The following is a 21,005-nucleotide window of genomic DNA, read 5'->3' as shown; positions in this document are numbered from 1 at the left end:
TGCTAATGTATTACAATGAGAGTATAATGAGGCGCAAGGCCTACTGGAAGTTGAATCTTCCTCCATCTTGAGCCTAGTAGGTTCTAACCAGTTTTTGTCACTTCCTGTTCTTCTTAATGGCTGTGTCATTCCTTTAATTCTTGTGCTCTGCCCCCTTCCTTTCTGTCTCAGCTCTCAAAGCATGCTGCAGTGGGACAAGGTGGGAAGGGCACACAGGCCACAAGTACACTGCCTGTGCTACAGCCAGGCCCTCAGTCACCCTGTGTGGGCGCTGCAGGCACCTTGGGATGCGTGACAATGCGTGGAGTAGACTCCCCGGTCCAGCCTCTGCTTGTATAAAAAGCAAGGGTTCTGCTGCCCGGTGGCCCACCAGCCCCTCCTGGCTCAGCCCCCAATACCAGGTCTGAGAAAGACCCTGGGGGTCGGGGAGGCGGGTTGTGTCCCAGGCCAGAGCCGTTGGGTACCGGGCTGCAGTGCTACAGCCGGTGCCTAGGCTTCCCCTTGCCTAGGTGGCCCCTGCCTGAAGACCGCCCTAGCTAGTCTCACTCACTGCAGAATCCCCAGGATCAGGACTTCCCTGGAGGTCCAGTGGCTAAGACTCCACGCTCCCAACGCAGGGGCCTGGGTTTGATCCCTGGTCAGGGAACTAGATCCTGCATGCCGCAACTAAGAGTTCACATGCCGCAACTGAAGATCCCCGATTCTGCATGCTGCAACGAAGAAAGATCCCACATGCCTTAACTAAGACCCGGCGCAGCCAAATATATAAATAAATATTTTTTAAAAAGAATCCCCAGGACCTTACTCTGGAAGGAATGAACGTTATCGATGGATGGATGCCCGAGTTTGCCCCTTAGCATTCACCATCCAACCACCTCCCTGCGGCATACGGTTTGGCCATACTTGGAGCAGGAACCTTGGGCATCTTGGCCTCACTCCCTTGCACTCTAACCTCTAAATTTGACTTCTGGCAACAGTACCGACAGGAGCAGGCACTGCACTGGGCACATGTATACTCTTATCTATGCTAATTATTCAACAGTTAAATAAACAGATCTATGAGGTGGCTCTTACAGGTGGGGTAGCTGTGGCAAAGAGAGGTAGAGTAACTTGCTCGAGGGCACACAGCTAGAAGAAGGTGGACAAGCTAGCGCCTGGGAAGTCAGTCTCCAGAGCCCAACCAGTTCAATGTGTTCAACAATCTCTCCGGTGTAAGCCACGGTGGTCCTCAGGGCCTCCGCCTCCCCACCTCTAAGTTGGGGAGAGTGCTGGGGGTTGATGCTCCCCTCACCCCTCCTTTTAATGCGCTACTTCTCCCCAAGGATCTCCTTGAGGCCAGCCCTTTCAGGAATTAACCTGCCAGAATCATCTGGAAGCCTATTAAAATGCAAATTCTGATTAAGTTGGGGGGCGTGGTGGTTAAGGTTCTGTGCTTCTGACTCGCCTGGGCGATGTGGACACTAGAGTCCTTGGACTGCACCCTGAGCAGTGAGGGCCTAGGTTACTTCCCTGGGAATGTAAGGAGTACCTCTCCTCAAGATGTTATGTGGCCAAGTAACAAATCACAAATCCACAAGGGTGTTACTTTAGGACAAACTTGCTAGGGAACAATCTGAATGGGCCAAGTCAGAACTCCTTTAAAAAAAATTTTTTTTAATTGTGTTAAAATATACATAACATAAAATTTACCCCTCTTAGCCATTTTTAAGTGCACAGTTCAGTAATATCAGGTATGGGAAGGAATGAACCACCCTGTTGTGCAAACAATCTCCAGAACTCTTTTCATCTTGCAAAACTTAAACTCTATACCCATTAAATAAGAACTCCCCTTTCCCCCTCCCCCAGCCTCTGGCAATCACCATTCTATTTTCTGTATCTACAAATTTGGCTACTCTAGATACCTCATATAAGTGGAATCATACAGTATTTGTCTTTCTGTGACTAGCTTATTTCACTCAGCATAATGTCCATGTGGCAGCATGTGTTCAGAATTTCCTTCCTTTTTAAGGCTGAATAATGTTTCACTGTATGTATATACCATATTTTTTGACCCATTCATCTGTTGATGAACACTTGGAATACTTCCACCTCTTGGCTCTTGCAAATATGCTATGAACATGGGTGCATGAGTATCTCTCTGAGAATTTACTTCCAATTCTTTTGGATATATATAGTCAGAAGTGGGATTGCTGGATCATACGGCAGTTCTATTTTTAAGTTTGAGGAATTGCCATAGTGTTGCCCATAGCAGCTACACCATTTTACATTCTCACCAATGGTGCACAAGGGCTCCAATTCCTCCATATTCTCACCAATAGTTATTTTCTGGTTTTGTTTGGTTTGGTTAGGTTTTTGTTATTGTAACAGTAGCCATCCTACTGGGTGTGAGGCAGCCTCTCATAGTGTTGTTGATTTGCATTTCCCTAATGTTTAGTGGTGTTGAGTATCTTTTCACGTGCTTATTGGCCATTTATATATCACCTTTGGAGAACTGTCTGTTCAAGTCCTTTGCTCCCCCCTGCTCTGCCCCCAACTTGGTTGTTTTTTTTTTTTGTGGTACGCGGGCCTCTCACTGTTGCGGCCTCTCCCGTTGAGGAGCACAGGCTCCGGACACGCAGGCTCAGCGGCCATGGCTCACGGGCCCAGCCGCTCCGCAGCATCTGGGATCTTCCCGGACAGGGGCACGAACCCGTGTACCCTGCATCGGCAGGCAGACTCTCAACCACTGCGCCACCAGGGAAGCCCTTGGTTGTTTTTTTATTGTTGAGTTGTAGGAGTTCTTTATATAGACTGGATATTAACCCTTCATCAGATCTATCATTTGCAATATTTTCTCCCATTCTGTAGGTTGCCTTTTCACTCTGTTGACTGTGTCCTTTGATGTACAGTGCCGAACCCTTAAGGTCATTAAAAACCACTGAATTACCACTTAGTCAAGAAGTATCTTTAAGCCCCTGGCTCTGCCCAGGGGGCTGTGTGCTCAGGAGGGTGTGAAGATATTGTGCCTACATCCTCGTAGGGAAATGACAGACAATGGGGGCTGAGCGCCCTGTTGCTTCGCTCCAGGATGCAAGTGTAGAATGGCAGGATAGAAGAGAGAAAGGAGCTCCTTCCAACCAGGGAGTCCAGGGAAGGCACCCCAAAGGAGGAAGCCTGTGATCTGGGCCACAATAAAGAAGGGAGGGTAGGGTGGGTGGGGACATCGGGAGCCTCAGTCTCTAATGGGCACCTTAAAGTGCATTTCACCAAGATTCCCTGGGCCTCTACTGCCACAAAGAGACTGTCAGAAATCGGACTGCTCGCTCTTACCCGGCCTGAAGCAGAACCTCCAGTCCCCATCAGTGAACGTCTTACACGTGTTCATCGTTCAATGAACTCCTGTGCTATAGGCCTACCACTGCTTCATCTGCTGGCCCTGGGACCTTGGAATAGCCTGAGCTGTTCCATGCTGAGGTCCCAGGCAGCCAGCCTCTGCACCCAAAGTTCACAGCTTTGTAGTGGCACAGCTCTTCAGCTCCTCCAGACACCCCTCTCTCAACCAAGAACTGTGAAAAATATGTCTATAGCCAGATTGGGTAGACAGCCCCAATTTTGTCTTAAAATCTTTCCCCCTTGGTGAGGCTCTGCCCCGGTCCATCCCACTCAGCCTGGTTCTGTACTCAGGATGATGTGTTCCCTGGCAATGGACTCCATTCTTGAGAATCTCCACAATACAGGAGACATTCATTCATGCAGTATTTATTCATTCAATCACTTGGCAACAGTTCAGTGAGTGCCTCTCAGAGTTAGAGTCTGTGGGGATTGAGGAAGGAGGTGGAGCAGGTTTGGGGGCAGGTTTTGAAAGGCAGGTTTAAGTCGGTCTAAGGGAATAGAATTTCATTCCTAAGATTTTTTAGCAAGAAAGTGTCCCCAAGAGGTGATTTCGACCAAACTGTCTAATGACTGTGCCCAGGCTGGATGGGGTGGTGGAGTTGGGGGCAGGGAAACCAGCTACAACCTCTTGGAACTGTCCAGGCTTAATTACTGCAGATGAAAATGTGCTTTGGCAGGGACACTCATTCAATGTTCGTTGGGAAGCTGCTTCCTGCTAGGAACATGGACAACAGTCCATAAGGCAGCCTCTGGGCTGAGAGGCCCCCAGGACAGTGAAGAAGATGGCTCTACAGCCAGGTCGCCTTTCTGTGCTGCAGAGCCCAAGAAGGGGCCTTCCTTCAAAAGGTTGAGCCTCCTCCACCTAGGACTCCAGAGGGTCCTGGGTTGGGAGGTAGCATTCCATGTACAATGGCCTGGAGGTGCAAAAGGCTCAGAAAATTCCCAAAGCAGGAACTTCAGTGAGGCTGGAGCACAGCCTGTGGTAGGGGATGAGGGGTAGGGATGGGGACTGAGGCAAGAGAGTGGGGCAGACCCTACGGTGCAGAGGAGCATGGCTGGGGTCCAGGAGAGATGGGAAGAGTTGTGTCTGAGGCCAGTGACATTTAAGGATCACCTGCCTCCATGTCACTGACTAATGAGAAGGTACAGTCAGAGAGATGGGAGGAGAGCTAGAGGAGAGCGCATTGGTGGTAACTAAGGCTGAAAAGCCAGTTAGGAAAAGGACTGATCAGATTATTCAACTTGCTTGGTTCGGTGATATGCAGTGACCTAAGTGACCATTTCTGTTATGCTGGTGGGGATGGAAGCTCCATTATAACGGTCCAGTCTTAAATGGTAAGGAAGGGTAGAGGTTTTCCACTGACTAAAACCCCCGAGGCCTCTTGATCATGGAGGTAGTTGGGAGTTGCCAATTATGATGGATCATATTTTCTGCCAAGTAGTTGAGATGGGGTCGGTGTTTCAGAGGAGGTTGAATTTAGTTTGGAAAATGAAATTGGTGCTTCCTGCCAGAAGTGAAATGCATACCTCCCTAACAATGAGAACCTGCTGACCTAGATATCCTGACACCGGAGAAATCAGAAGGCCTGCAGAGCAGGAAGAGAGACAGCAGTGGAGCAGGTTTCTCTCCAGAGCCTGGAGGTTGGAAGCTCTGGCAGAAACAACTTGAGAGCCCTGGAAAAAGAGATCAGAAAACCCCAGGAAGCTCCCTCGCCTGGAGTGATAGGAGACCCTTTTTGTGAACAGAAGCTAGAAGGGCAGCTCAAAATCACCATGTTTGGGAACAAGGCTCCATTATATCCAGACTCATGTTCAAAACAACACCCGGCCCTCCGCCCCGAGTACTAGGCAGAACACAGGAGTGAGAGGGTGGGTGGACCCACAGCTGAGGCCCTTTTCCTGGGGGCCCAGCTTCTCCCTGATCATTCAAGGGTGGGTGGACTGGGCCAAAACACACCCTTCTTGTTCCCTTCTGGGTTGACATCTCCTTCCTGCTCTTTGTTCCCTACCTCTTTATGCCACCAAGACAGGGAAAGGATCTGATGCCAATTTCCCTATTTACTGACCGGTGGATTACACTGAAGAATGCTTCCTCCACCAGCCAGCCATCTGTGTGATCAAACTTATTCTTGAATTCAGCAAATATTTGGCAGTACACAGGGCCAGCTACATTGTGCTAGGTGCTATGGAAAACAAGAAAACAAATCTGATGCCCTGGACAGAGGGGGAAGATTGCGGAAGAGTAAGACGCGGAGATCACCTTCCTCCCCACAGATACACCAGAAATACATCTACATGTGGAACAACTCCTACAGAACACCTACTGAACGCTGGCAGAAGACCTCAGACCTCCCAAAAGGCAAGAAACTCCCCACGTACCCGGGTAGGGCAAAAGAAAAAATAAGAAAAAACAGAGACAAAAGAATAGGGACGGGACCTGCACCAGTGGGAGGGAGCTGTGAAGGACGAAAGGTTTCCACACACTAGGAAGCCCCTTCGCGGACAGAGACTGCTGATGGCAAAGGGGGAAAGCTTCGGAGCCGCGGAGGAGAGCACAGCAACAGGGGTGCAGAGGGCAAAACGGAGAGATTCCCGCACAGAGGATCAGGGCCAACCGGCACTCACCAGCCCGAGAGGCTTCTCTGCTCACCCGCCGGGGTGGGCGGGAGCGAGCTGAGTCTCGCTCGGGCTTCAGTCCGATCGCAGGGAGAGGACTGGGATTGGCGGCGTGAACACAGCCTGCAGAGGGTTAGTGCAACACGCCTAGCCGGGAGGGAGTCCGGGGGAAAAGTCTGGATCTGCCGAAGAGGCAACAGACTTTTTCTTCCCTCTTTGTTTCCTGGTGCGCGAGGAGAGGGGATTAAGAGCGCTGCTTAAAGGAGCTCCAGAGACGGTCGCGAGCCGCGGCTAAAAGCGCAGACGCCAGAGACGGGCACGAGACGCTAAGGCTGCTGCTGCTGTCACCAAGAAGCCTGTGTGCGAGCACAGGTCACTATCCACACCCCCCTTCCGGGGAGTCTGTGCAGCCCGCCACTGCCAGGGTCCCGGGATCCAGGGACAAGTTCCCCGGGAGAACGCACGGCACACCTCAGGCTGGTGCAACGTCACACTGGCCTCTGCCGCCGCAGGCTCGCCCCGCATCCGTACCCCTCCCTCCCCCCGGCCTGAGTGAGCCAGAGTCCCCGAATTTGCTGCTCCTTTAACCCCGTCCTGTCTGAGCGAAGAACAGATGCCCTCCGGCGACCTACATGCAGAGGCGGGGCCAAATCCAAACTGAGCCCTGGGAGCTGTGTGAACAAAGAAGAGAAAGGGAAATCTCTCCCAGCAGCCTCAGGAACAGTGGGTTAAATCTCCACAATCAACTTGATGTACCCTGCATCTGTGGAATACCTGAATAGACAACGAATCATCCCAAATTGAGGAGGTGGACTTTGAGAGCAGGATTTATTATTTTTTCCCCTTTTCCTCTCTTTGTGAGTGTGTATGTATATGCTTCTGTGTGAGACTTGGTCTGTATAGCTTTGCTTTCACCATTGTCCTAGGGTTCTGTCCGTTCATTTTTTGTTTTTACTTAAAAAAATTTTTTTAATAATTATTTTTTATTTTAATAGCTTTATTTTATTTTATCTTTTATTTTATTTTATCCTCTTTCTTTCTTTCCTTCTTTCTACTTTTTCTCCCTCTTATTCTGAGCCGTGTGGATTAAAGGCTCTTGGCGCTACAGCCAGGAGTCAGTGCTGTGCCTCTGACATGGGAGAGCCAACTTCAGGACACTGGTCCACAAGAGACCTCCCAGCTCCACGTAATATCAAACGGCAAAAATCTCCCAGAGATCTCCATCTCAACACCAACACCCAGCTTCACTCAACAACCAGCAAGCTACAGTGCTGGACACCCTATGCCAAACAACTTGCAAGACAGGAACACAACCCCACCCATTAGCAGACAGGCTGCCTAAAATCATAAAAAGGCCACAGACACCCCAAAACACACCATCAGACGTGGACCTGCCCACCAGAAAGACAAGTTCCAGCCTCATCCACCAGAACACAGGCACTAGTCCCCTCCACCAGGAAGCCTACACAACCCACAAGCCACTGGGGACAGACACCAAAAACAACGGGAACTACGAACCTGCACCCTGCAAAAAGGAGACCCCAAACACAGTAAGATAAGCAAAATGAGAAGACAGAAAAACACACAGCAGATGAAGGAGCACGAAAAAAACCCACCAGACCTAACAAATGAAGAGGAAATAGGCAGTCTACCTGAAAAAGAATTCAGAATAATGATAGTAAAGATGATCCAAAATCTTGGAAATAGAAAAGACAAAATGCAAGAAACATTTAACAAGGACCCAGAAGAACTAAAGAGGAAACAAGCAATGATGAACAACACAATAAATGAAATTAAAAATACTCTAGAAGGGATCAATAGCAGAATAACTGAGGCAGAAGAACGGATAAGTGACCTGGAAGATAAAATAGTGGAAATAACTACTGCAGAGCAGAATAAAGAAAAAAGAATGAAAAGAACTGAGGACAGTCTCAGAGACCTCTGGGACAACATTAAATGCACCAACATTCGAATTATAGGGGTTCCAGAAGAAAAAGAGAAAAAGAAAGGGACTGAGAAAATATTCGAAGAGATTATAGTTGAAAACTTCCCTAACATGGGAAAGGAAATAGTTAATCAAGTCCAGGAAGCACAGAGAGTCCCTTACAGGATAAATCCAAGGAGAAACACGCCAAGACACATATTAATCAAACTGTCAAATATTAAATACAAAGAAAACATATTAAAAGCAGCAAGGGAAAAACAACAAATAACACACAAAGGAATCCCCATAAGGTTAACAGCTGATCTTTCAGCAGAAATTCTGCAAGCCAGAAGGGACTGGCAGGACATATTTAAAGTACTGAAGGAGAAAAACCTGCAACCAAGATTACTCTACCCAGCAAGGATCTCATTCAGATTTGATGGAGAAGTTAAAACTTTTACAGACAAGCAAAAGCTGCGAGAGTTTAGCACCACGAAACCAGCTTTGCAACAAATGCTAAAGGAACTTCTCTAGGCAAGAAACACAAGAGAAGGAGAAGACCTACAATAACGAACCCAAAACAATTAAGAAAATGGGAATAGGAACATACATATCGATAATTACCTTAAATGTAAATGGATTAAATGCTCCTAACAAAAGACACAGACTGGCTGAATGGATACAAAAACAAGACCCATATATATGCTGTCTACAAGAGACCCACTTCAGACCTAGGGACATATACAGACTGAAAGTGAGGGGATGGAAAAAGATATTCCATGCCAATGGAAACCAAAAGAAAGCTGGAGTAGCAATTCTCATATCAGACAAAATAGACTTTAAAATAAAGACTATTACAAGAGACAAAAAAGGACACTACAGGGCTTCCCTAGTGGCACAGTGGTTGAGAGTCTGCCTGCCGATGGAGGGGACACGGGTTTGTGCCCCGGTCTGGGAAGATCCCACATGAGGCAGAACGGCTGGGCCCATGAGCCATGGCTGCTGAGCCTGCACGTCCGGAGCCTGTGCTCCGCAATGGGAGAGGCCACAGTGGTGAGAGTCCCGCATACCGCAAAAAAAAAAAAAAAAAAAAAGGCCACTACATAATGATTAAGGGATCGATCCAAGAAGAAGATATAACAATTGTAAATATTTATGCACCCAACATAGGAGCACCTCAATACATAAGGCAAATACTAACAGCCATAAAAGGGGAAATCGACAGTTAACACATTCATAGTAGGGGACTTTAACACCCCACTTTCACCAATGGACAGATCATCCAAAATAAAAATAAATAAGGAAACACAAGCTTTAAATGATACATTAAACAAGAGGGACTTAATTGATATTTATAGGACGTTCCATCCAAAAACAACAGAATACACATTTTTCTCAAGTGCTCATAGAACATTCTCCAGGATAGATCATATCTTGGGTCACAAATCAAGCCTTGGTGAATTTAAGAAAATTGAAATTGTATCAAGTATCTTTTCCAACCACAATGCTATGAGACTAGATATCAATTACAGGAAAAGATTTGTAAAAAATACAAACACATGGAGGCTAAACAATACACTACTTAATAACGAAGTGATCACTGAAGAAATCAAAGAGGAAATCAAACAATACCTAAAAACAAATGACAATGGAGACACAATGACCCAAAACCTATGGGATGCAGCAAAAGCAGTTCTAAGAGGGAAGTTTATAGCAATACAATCCTACTTTAAGAAACAGGAAACATGTCAAATAAACAACCTAACCTTGCACCTCAAGCAATTAGAGAAAGAAGAACAAAAACACTCCAAAGTTAGCAGAAGGAAAGAAATCATAAAGATCAGATCAGAAATAAATGAAAAAGAAATGAAGGAAATGATAGCAAAGATCAATAAAACTAAAAGCTGGTTCTTTGAGAAGATAAACAAAATTGATAAACCATTAGCCAGACTCATCAAGAAAAAAAGCGAGAAGACTCAAATCAATAGAATTAGAAATGAAAAAGGAGAAGTAAAAAAAATACAATGTATTTTTTTGCGGAAATACAAAAAATCATGAGAGATTACTACAAGCAACTCTATGCCAATAAAATGGACAACCTGGAAGAAATGGACAAATTCTTAGAAATGCACAACCTGCCAAGACTGAATCAGAAAGAAACAGAAAATATGAACAGACCAATCACAAGCACTGAAATTGAAACTGTGATTAAAAATCTTCCAACAAACAAAAGCCCAGGACCAGATGACTTCATAGGCGAATTCTATCAAACATTTAGCGAAGAGTTAACACCTATCCTTCTCAAACTCTTCCAAAATATAGCAAAGGGAGGAACACTCCCAAACTCATTCTACGAGGCTACCATCACCCTGATACCAAAACCAGACAAAGATGTGACAAAGAAAGAAAACTACAGGCCAGTATCACTGATGAATATAGATGCAAAAATCCTCAACAAAATACTAGCAAACAGAATCCAACAGCACATTAAAAGGATCATACGCCATGATCAAGTGGGGTTTATTCCAGGAAAGCAAGGATTCTTCAATATATGCAAATCAATCAACGTGATACACCATATTAACAAACTGAAGGAGAAAAACCATATGATCATCTCAATAGATGCAGGAAAAGCTTTTGACAAAATTCAACACCCATTTATGATAAAAACCCTGCAGAAAGTAGGCATAGAGGGAACTTTCCTCAACATAATAAAGGCCATATACGACAAACCCACAGCCAAAATCATCCTCAATGGTGAAAAACTGAAACCATTTCCACTAAGATCAGGAACAAGACAAGGTTGCCCACTCTCGCCACTCTTATTCAACATACTTTTGGAAGTTTTAGCCACAGCAATCAGAGAAGAAAAGGAAATAAAAGGAATCCAAATCAGAAAAGAAGAAGTAAAGCTGTCACTGTTTGCAGATGACATGATACTATACACAGAGAATCCTAAAGATGCTACCAGAAAACTAGAGCTAATCAATGAATTTGGTAAAGTTGCAGGATACAAAATTAACGCACAGAAATCTCTGGCATTCCTCTACACTAATGATGAAAAATCTGAAAGTGAAATTAAGAAAACACTCCCATTTACCATTGCAACAAAAAGAATACCTAGGAATAAACCTACCTAAGGAGACAAAAGATCTGTGTGCAGAAAATTATATGACACTGATGAAAAAAATTAAAGATACAAATAGATGGAGAGATATACCATGTTCTTGGATTGGAAGAATCAACATTGTGAAAATGACTCTACTACCCAAAGCAATCTACAGATTCAATGCAATCCTTATCAAACTACCACTGGCATTTTTCACAGAACTAGAACAAAAAATTGCACAATTTGTACGGAAACACAAAAGACCCTGAATAGCCAAAGCAATCTTGAGAACAAAAAATGGAGCTGGAGGAATCAGGCTCCCTGACTTCAGACTATACTACAAAGCTACAGTAATCAAGACAGTATGGTATTTGAGACTCCCTCAAATTCCCACAGTCTGCCTTTGGAACCAATAACCATGGCTGCCCCCCTTGAGGCTACTGGGAAGACAGTTATTTGGCTCCTTGTTGCCCAAGGTAAACACGTGCTGGGAACACAACCCAATCACATCTCCTCCATCTAGGACAGTCATGTAGGTCAGAAGATAGCAACTGCTTAGGTTGGCACTTGGCATCAGTCTGAGCTTTGATGCTGTGACTCAGGCAGAAAAATGAAATTATCAGGGAAAACAAGGAAGGGCAGGTCAGGGATTCTGAAATACTCCTCAGCAACTCCACAGCAAAGCTGCAAGACTGCCTTTTGCTTTAGATGTTATGAACTACTACAGTATGGTTCAAAGTGTTCTCCTTTAGCAGATGAAGACCATCATGGTAAAAGTACAGTGTATGTGTATGAAGTTCAATATACTGTCCAAATGTACAGCAAGTCCTGGGAACACTTACTGAACTGAATTAATTACACACGTGATTACTGAGGAAGATGCTTCAGGACAACTTGGGAAAACTGTCTATCTACAACTGGCAAAACAACAACCAACCATGAACTTGGTCTAAGACTAGGCCTGCTTTCAGGAGACCTTAGGGGGTTGAGTTCCGTGCTGGAAAAGGCTCTAAAGGACTGTTAGTCCACTGAATCTGCTCTAGAATCCCATGTGCGCAGGATCTGAACAAATTGCTGTGTGCCAATGGGAAGATTCAGATCCTTCAGCAGATAAGCAAAGAAATCATACGTCAGAGCATCCTGGTTTCTGAGGTTAAGAAGCTCAGGTGCTCACTGCCTTGGTGCATACACGCTCACATGCACACACACAGCCCTAAGGGTGTAAGACAAGTTTATACAGATTCAGTGGTCTAGAACTGCACTGTCCAAATATGGATATAGCCACTAGCCACAGGTGGCTAGTGAGTATTTGAAATGTGGCTAGTATGAATTGAGATGAGCTGTAAGTGTAAAATGCAATTTGTAGTGTACAAAGATTTCATACAGAAGAAAGGGTAAAATATCTCCATAATTTTTTATACTGACTATATTAAAATGATACTATTTGAGATATACTGGATTTGAACAAATGTGTCATTAAAATAAGTTACACCTCTTTCTTTTTACTTTATGTGGCTACCAGAAAAGTTTAAAGTACATAGGTAGCTCACATTATATTTCTGTTGGACTAGAAATACTGGATAGTTCTGGTCTAAAAACCTTCATTTAGACTAAGTATCACTTAACTTCTTTGGAAGTAAAATGTCATGTTAGATAATAGCATAAACTCCCACCAAGAAAATCCTCGCCTCCCTCCTTCCAGCTCTTTACTACGTACAGTGTGCAAAGTGGCAGTCTGCCAGGTGGCTCATGTTCCCACAGGGTCAGGAAAGGCCTGGCTCTCCCACCAGTCTTCGCAGGCTCTCCCACACCCTCTCTTAACCTCTCTCCACCCAACTCCCAAGTGCTCAGCTCTCGTGGGCAGCCTCCCAAAGCTCAGCAGGCACACCCAACACTGTCTTTCTGGTGTGTTCTTCTGCCCTCTGTTCCCATCGCGCCCTCTCCCTGGGGCACATCCTTCACGCTCATGACTTCATCCTTCCTCTTGTGACTCATCCTTGCAACTTCACAGAAATTCAGGTGATTCAGACGCTACTTTCCAGCCCCTATATCTCTCAGTTACTTTAAGCACTTCAAGTCAAACTCTGAAGGAAGCATCTATGTACTTTTAAAGAATAAGAGAAGGGACCAACTACAGTTCAAACTCGCAACCTGCCAAATTCCTAGAATGGTTGGTGTGTACTGGGAGGCAGGGGTCAAGACCACACTTTGTGTGGTCTGCGTATTTACAAAAAACTGTTAAAATAAAAATTGAGTAATCTGGGTTTTATCTCTCTTTATTTTTGAGGCTATCCCTCATAGGAGGGTAGTAAATAATGAAACGTCCCAAACATTTGAAAAGAGAAGGCCCGAAATGACACAAAATTAGGCAAATTTGCTCATGAAGAAAGAAAGAATAAAGGCTCTCAATCTGGGACACACAGATGCAGGTCTGAATCCCTGAAAGTATGGGCAAGGTTCTGAGACTGTGTGTATATAAACGTTTTGAGCAAAGAGTCTGTAGCTTTCATCATATTTCAAAGGGTCTGAGACTCACATGAGGACTACTGCCTTAGGTCTTAAGCATGAAATGCAATGAAATTATGAGGTAAAGAAAGGTTATCTATTTACATGATAAATATTTTTAAGACACCAACGAGTATATGCTTGCAGTCATTAAGTCCATTACAGAGCACATCTGTTAACTCTGTGTATCTTCACAGTGTGATCTTCACCACAACTTGCAAAGTGTAACCATTCAGTGCCTTCTGCTTCATTCTGTTCAGCTTTTCCATTACAGTTCTTCCAGCATAATTTTTTGATAGCAAGTGTATGACTTTGGCTAAAACAAAGATAGAGAGATCATGAAATGAATGTATGCTATGACTATGAAATATTTTTCTGGGTGCTCACCTGCATATTAATTCAGTTAGTATGCTCTTCCTATTAGTGTTGTTAACATAAATAGAAGTCAAAACCTGACCATGTAATTGTACAGGTTTTAAAATACCATCACTAATATTTTAGCAATTTTATGTTAGCCTTGAAAACATTTTACTTACTGACCAAGGACACCACCAAAAAGAGCAAGAAATAGACAATGCATTTATGTCAAATTTTGCTTTAACCATCAATTTTAACTATTAAAATCAGTCTTTCAGGTAACATTACTAAATGTGTTTCTTTTCTAAAGAATTCCAACTTTACAACATATTCTATATTTGATCTTCTGACATCCCTGTAACTTGAATGGACGCTTATTCTCATTATTTACTGCTGGGTAAGAAAAGATAGTGAAAGATTTAATAAACTACCCAGTGAAAGAACCTTGGTCTCCAATGTGACCTGTAACTGCATGACCCTGGGCAAGATGTTCATATTAACACACTACCCCCAGCCCCCATCCTCATGGCTGACCTAGGATGCTACCAAACATAGATTATTAATAAATCTCTATGAAATATAATATCCTCTATAAATTTAACCGGCAAACTAGTCCTCCAAACCAAAACGGAATAAGGTGAATATGGTGCATGTTTTAAAGCAGTAAACACTGAAAATAATACCTGAGCTCACAAATTATACTTGCAGACTCTGAGAGTCCCTGTCACCAACGCACTCTCAGGATCAAAAGAATGAAGCATAGCCTCGAAGTGATGAAACACATTTAAAAAAATCAGCACACCAGAACCTAAGTCACCAAATGACTGTGAGCCCTTGCAAGTGGCCACTCTAGAAGGGTTCACACATTCCAACAATGCTGCTGTGCCTCAGTGTTTCCTGAAATTCTCCTAAAGGAAATGCTTCCACACAGACTACGACCTGAGCATTCTCAATGAGAGCTCATCTTCCTTTGAGGATGAATTTGATTACTGAAAGAAGTCAAAAGTCATCTGGATATGAGCTTATAAATAAGATGAAGGTTAAGCTAAAAAAAAAAAAAAAGTGAATGGTCAAAATGAGGAAAACTTTATATAAAAGGTATCATAATTGGCTTTCTTGCATCACTAGTTAGCTAGTTTTGAACACAGTTCCTAAAGAGAAGTTCCAAAAATATTTTAAGTAACAGCAACATCACTGGGATCTCATTTGTTCTGGATTAATATTAAAGTTCTCTCATTTCATTAAAAGAATGATCTGAAGTAGTGACATCACTGAAACAAGAATATATTTAGACTAGTATATATATAGAGTACTTTGCTTCCCAGAGAAGTTACTTTGAGGGACAGTACTTATTTGGCTATATATGCTTTGAGATGGTATATTTCGTTTCTTTTCTTTTTTGGTAATGTTCTTTAAATCCAGCGTGTTAACAGGTCACATTTAGAAGACAGGGAGTTCGGGGAGCCAACCTAGAAGGCAGTGTTTGCTTATATTACCTTCGTTTATATATCATTATCAGCAAAACCTTTCATTTGAAAAGTACTCGTAATCTGATAGGTGTAATATTAGCAATCCAAATAATATAAGGTAAGCCAGGAATTAGTTCTTGCAAATCCAAAGTCACCATAATGACTAAAAAACTTTTAAATGAAAAACTCAAATTCTGTACATGTCCCCTGCCCATACTTTCTGAGGGGCTTCTTGCCACTGTTCCACATTCGGGCCACAGAAGTGGTCTGGGTACTAGGCAGAGGCAGAGCAAGCATCATGGGTAGGGCAAAGTGAAAGGAAGGAAAAGAAGAGGAGGGGAGGCCAGGAAGAGAGGAAGTTTCAAGTGCCTGAAACATGGAATTTCATTGGATACCTCTCTCTTCAGTAAGCCAATAGCATGAACTGTTTCAACAGCTAAACCCAGCATCAGAGAGGTGGGAGAGAACCCATGAGGACAGCAGTAATAAAGCAGATCTCATTTTAAATACATTTAAATAAATACAATTATCATGAGCATTAACATGCTTTGCTGGTAAGGAGACAAACTCCCCTGGAAGGTATATCTTGTACAATATGTCTCTCGGCATCAAGCCAATGACCTTCCTCATGATGCTGTTGTTTGGAATTGTATTTGAAGTTATATTTTGGATAGTTTAAATACATGAAGGTTGACGAATCCTAAAACAAATCTAACACAGAATGACATGAATGACTTTTTGAAAGTTTAGTCATTTTTAACTAACGAAATGGGTAAAGAAGTAGATTAAAAAGTGTTCCTTGCTGTCTAAGCAGGCGGATGAGGAGGAGGCTGTAAACAGCAGGTGCTCTGAGCAGCTCAGGTGGCAAAGGCCCACGCCCAGGGCACGAGGCTCAGGAGCACTTACTCTGCCTGAAGGCTGGTCACAGGGCTTTGAGGGGCACTTGACGGTTTACTCCATCTCAGGATATGAGCTAAAGTGTTCAAACACAAGATTCGCCTACCAAACACAATCTATAATATTTCCAAAACACCACCAACATTTTGAATTAAATTTTACTAAGATTCTACTTAGTCAAATTCTGAAACTCATCATTATGAAAATCACTTTCATCTCCAATGCGTTGTCTGTAAACACAGTATCATGCAAACAAGCAATTTGGTCAAATAAACTTTTAAAAAACAAGTGCAATATAGTAATAAACGTCAATCTCAAGAGACTGTCACAAAACACAGAGGTACAAATTAGCAGTAAGCACCATGAAGAGATTTGTGTTTCTCTCCATGCAAATGTGACATAAGATTTGCTGCTAAAGACTCCATGATATCTATCTAATCTGATGGAAGCAAAAACAGGAAGGAAATACCTTTGACTTGTTTCTACACAGTGCCTCCAGTCATTTATTTCTGGAACTTGATCAGTCTTTTTCCAAGAATATAAACAAATCTTTCCACACTCTAATCCTACTGCAACAACGTATCTGTTTTTAAGGGAAGGGAAAGACAGTGATTAATTTAGCATGAACTTCTGTTATCTCCATCATCACCAATCTAAAGTAGTTCTTCAGTGCTCCCAACTGTCTCTGGCTTACAAAGGACTCTGTTTAAAATTCGGGCCCAGGATCCAGTGCGCTGCTCTACCGTGCGCTCACAGAGCCTCCTCTCCATCGAGGATGCTCACAGTTTTACCTCTGCCCTCTGCTGGCAAGGCCCATAAGCCAGTGTTTCCCTGGCTGGCAGCAGAGACCCCTGTTCTACCGAAGATACTTGTTACAGAGAAAGCACCACAGTCCTAAATTTGGTGAAATAAGAACCTTTGAGCCACACTCCCAATCTCTATTTCACCACGCTGAATATCATCAAGCTCTATCAATTTAGCATCTTTTGAGGGGAGTTCCCCCGGTGGTCCAGTGTTTGGGGCTCTGAGCTTCCACTGTCGGGGGGGCCTGGGTTTGATCCCTGATCTGGGAACTAGGATCCCACAAGCCACGCAGCGCAGTCAAACCAACCAACAAATAAATAAATAAATAGGGGTTGATCAGAAAGATAAGATAAAATGGTGTTAAAAACAAAAAAGAAATCCTATGAGAAACATAAGCATTATAAAAAAAAATGGTTAACTTGGAAGCTAAGAGAACCCAAAGATGAAAGTATAAGAGGGCTACACATTGAGAAACTAAGTGGTCTTCCTAAAGAAAACATAAGATGAAGCCCCACACAGAGACTGACCTTTGGGAAAGGTTAAGTACTGGGCAGACACTGACGGCAGTCACAGCTCCGCCCACGTCCAGAACGGAGGAGCAGGGGCCGATGCTGTGCTCAGTGGAGTCATCGCTGGAGTCGCACTCACCCCAGACAACCACCTAACACAGACAGATCAAATGCTGTAAAACTTTCTCTTTGCAAGGTTTCTAGCAATGCATTAGAGCGTTTCAATGGCATAGAGGACACTGACATTTTAAAAAATGCATCATTTTCATTTGTGTTCCAGGACTTCTGACCATTTCAAGCATCACAGAGAAGCCACCATGTAGCAGATACATGTCTCTGAGACCTCAACTACCCAACTGTGCTGGTCCAAAGATGACTGCCCCCGCCCAGAGACCAGGTGTGTTTAGCCTGCTCTTTACACTCAGGAAACCAGTTCTGATCCAGTGAGATTCTGTCCACCACGTCCTCAAGGTGCTCGTGCACCACTCCAAGAAATTACCACAAAATGCATGAAACCAACCAAGTCCCTGGCTCTTCTTCTACACCACCCACTGCTCATGGAATCAGCTCAGCTCACTCGGGAGGCCCTAACCTTGATGATACACCGCATAAGAAATGAGGCTTTCCTGGAAGCTCATGCCTCAGAAGGGTGTGAATGGTCACAAAGAAATGGAGAGGGAAGTGAGAACGCAGGACCAAAGCAAGATTCTGAGCAGAGGGCTCCGCCCAAGCAAGCAGGAGTGCATTTCTGAGACTGCATGGCGATGATGCTTTGTCCGTTTCAGCCTTGACCTAACCGTGACAGCCACAGCTGGACCATCTGCTACCGGGCCTGACTGTGGAAGGCAGAAGCAGTCCTGCTGCCTGAGCAGCTAGCAGAGAGTAGGAAGACAAATGCCGGGGAAGAAATGAATAGGCAGATGACAGAAGTAAAGGTCTGAGAGAAAGCACTTCAGAGGCTAACATTTCAGTGTTTCATTGAGTGACAGCATGCTGTGTTAGTCCTCTGCTTCTGTAACTTGTACCATGACTGTGACTGGAGAGGGCAGGAGAGGAGAGGAAACGCTCAAGTGCCTCAGCGCCTCCGGTCTGCAGGAAGTGCAGAAAAAGGAAAGGATGCTTTAAAGAGCATGAAAACAGAGGAAAGACCAGAGGCCAGGGGAACATTTCCCAGAGAACAAGGGCGAGGGTCATGGTCAAGAACCTACTGCTAGCTAACTTGTTCTGATTTTTTTCACAGCTCATGACACACCCAGGCACACACCCCGCCTCCTTCGCTGAATGAAAAGGTAATAATCATTCATTATAGAAAGAATTTTAAATTCCCAAAAGTACGAAAAAGAAAAGCAGAAACTGTCTTTCCCTGTGTCCCTCCACCCACTCCTGCTCTCCTGCTTTCTTAGTCCTGACCCATTTCCTTTACTACTTTTCTCCTACTGGAGCCATCTGATAGTCATGTGTCTGAAGGGACTTCTTCTCGTATTTGATATTTCAGAGACATGTATTATAGAATTTAACAAGTAAGAAAAGCCTTTTTATGTATGCATATGAAAAACACAGAAGGAAATAAATAAACTGATTTTTAAAAGATGTATCAGAAAATTAGGATTATGTGCTTTTTATCCAAACACACCTGTAATATTATTATTTTACATTTGAAAAAATATTAAGTTAAAAAAAATTACCTTTTTGTCCCGACTTCCAGTGAAGAAATACTTGCCATCAGGACTCCAATCACAAGACCAAATAATTCTACTGTGCACAGCAGTGATTTTGTTAGTGAAGGCAAAGAGACTGAAAACTGGGTCTGAAAGAAACACATATGCACTAGTCACAAAGTGGAGAGAGCAGCTTTTTACCTGTTAGAAAGCTATGTTTAAATGCCATATACAACATGTAATTTAACAATCAATTTATATACACAGACTTTTGCAACCAAGGCCAGGCAGCTGATCCCTCACCAGAAGGCTATGTGCATACAGTTATTTTTCTAGTAGGAAATGCTTTTATACTGACTAGTCACTCTCTAGTGACTGATGACAAACATCTGGACACTTAACTAAAAGTTCAATTTATGCTTATGGAAGAAGCCTGATGAAATTTAAACTTACTCAGGAAGTAGCCAGATCTGTGTATTAAGCTATGGGAAAAAAAGACTAATGAACCCTTAAATAATGTAAAAGAAAAAAACGAACTTAAAAAAAATCTCTTCCCTTGCAATATTTTAAGTGTAGGGTAACTAACTTCTAGTCCTCATAGGGACTAAACGTAAAAGACGTAACTGTGTATGGAGGGTAGACTAATGTATCTATTAATCCACAATCCATAAAGATATAGCAAATTAAAGGATTTGTTATTAGTATAATATCACTTTAACTTTTTTTAAAAAAGTTGCATGTTAGGAAATCACTAGTTGCAAAGAAATCAGTCTGTTACAACATATACTGCTCAGTATGTGTCATAGTCCCTGGTATTCTCTAAAACACAAAAAACCCAAAGGACTAAAAATATCATAAGATCAAATTGCAGTAGGTTTTATCAATGGAAAAATTAAAAACAGGATTAAACAACACAAAGTACTTTAAACGCTCTCTAGATTTTACCTACTCAATGAAAGTGGAAGAGTAAGAATAGGCTACTGCTGCAATCACACGAAGCTTTTTTGCCTTTTCCTTTTTTTTTTCCAATTTATGCCAGATCCAAAGTAGAATGCAGGTAGGTGTGTTAACATTTTGCCCAGGGGTCATGTTATTCACAAATGGATGCCTAAAACACCCCCTCCCAATTATCACTGTGACAGAGGTGGGTAGGTGAATGGTAAAGACAATGGTCCTTCTGAGTTTCATAATTTAACTGTATATTCATTACTCCTGTCCCATAAAATCCTCAGTATATATCATCCATTTGGTTTTATGGTGGCATTCTGTAACCATCTGCAAAATCCAAATTTTCTACATGTAGATTTTTATGTTTCTTTAACTGAGATGTCTGAATACATATCATCCTTACAAGGAAGGTCAAGTCTTCCTCAGTTATCAAAAAACTTTGAAAGACTCACAACAACCAGACTCTGCCCTTCACCCTATTATCATTTCTATTTCTCTTTACACAATAGCTGCTCAAAGTAGGTAAATGGACATAACTGTTTCACTAATAATCTTCCCAACCAGCAGCTGTTTTACCTAACTCAGGTGAGATTGTGTCCTGCCTTTTCCACAGTGACCAGGTCCGATCTCTGGAAACAGCTAGTAAGAACTTGTCATCAGGAGAGAAGGCCATCTGTGTGACAGTCAAACTGTGGAAAATTAAATTCTGCACCTGTTTCCAAGATGCAGTGTTCCAAAGAATGATAGCTGCATGCTCTTTCTTAGCTGCCTATAGGACAGAGATGAAACAATAAAGCAATTAAAGTGAAATAAACTGAAAACATTTTTCAAAATAAT

The 21,005-nt window shown here is 43.2% G+C and overlaps 1 protein-coding gene across 1 annotated transcript in view; it reads right to left on the bottom strand.

The window, feature by feature from the left end:
* Nucleotides 1–13,301: 13,301 nt before the first annotated feature.
* ELP2 (elongator acetyltransferase complex subunit 2) overlaps nucleotides 13,302–21,005 on the bottom strand; it is a 50,771-nt gene continuing 43,067 nt past the window's right edge. Inside the window, exons 18-22 of the mRNA XM_082667731.1 lie at nucleotides 20,745–20,937; nucleotides 19,248–19,369; nucleotides 17,581–17,714; nucleotides 16,719–16,832; nucleotides 13,302–13,842 (exon numbers count right to left, since the gene is read on the bottom strand). Coding sequence (XP_082523857.1) covers nucleotides 13,686–13,842; nucleotides 16,719–16,832; nucleotides 17,581–17,714; nucleotides 19,248–19,369; nucleotides 20,745–20,937 — 720 coding nt within the window. The 3' untranslated portion in view covers nucleotides 13,302–13,685. The remainder of the gene's footprint in view (nucleotides 13,843–16,718; nucleotides 16,833–17,580; nucleotides 17,715–19,247; nucleotides 19,370–20,744; nucleotides 20,938–21,005) is intronic.

Source organism: Grampus griseus, assembly GCF_964374135.1.
Source record: "Grampus griseus genome assembly, chromosome: 12".
Lineage (NCBI taxonomy): Eukaryota > Metazoa > Chordata > Mammalia > Artiodactyla > Delphinidae > Grampus > Grampus griseus.
The sequence above is the reverse complement of the archived record's forward strand: the minus strand, read 5'-3'. Positions and strand labels throughout refer to the sequence as shown.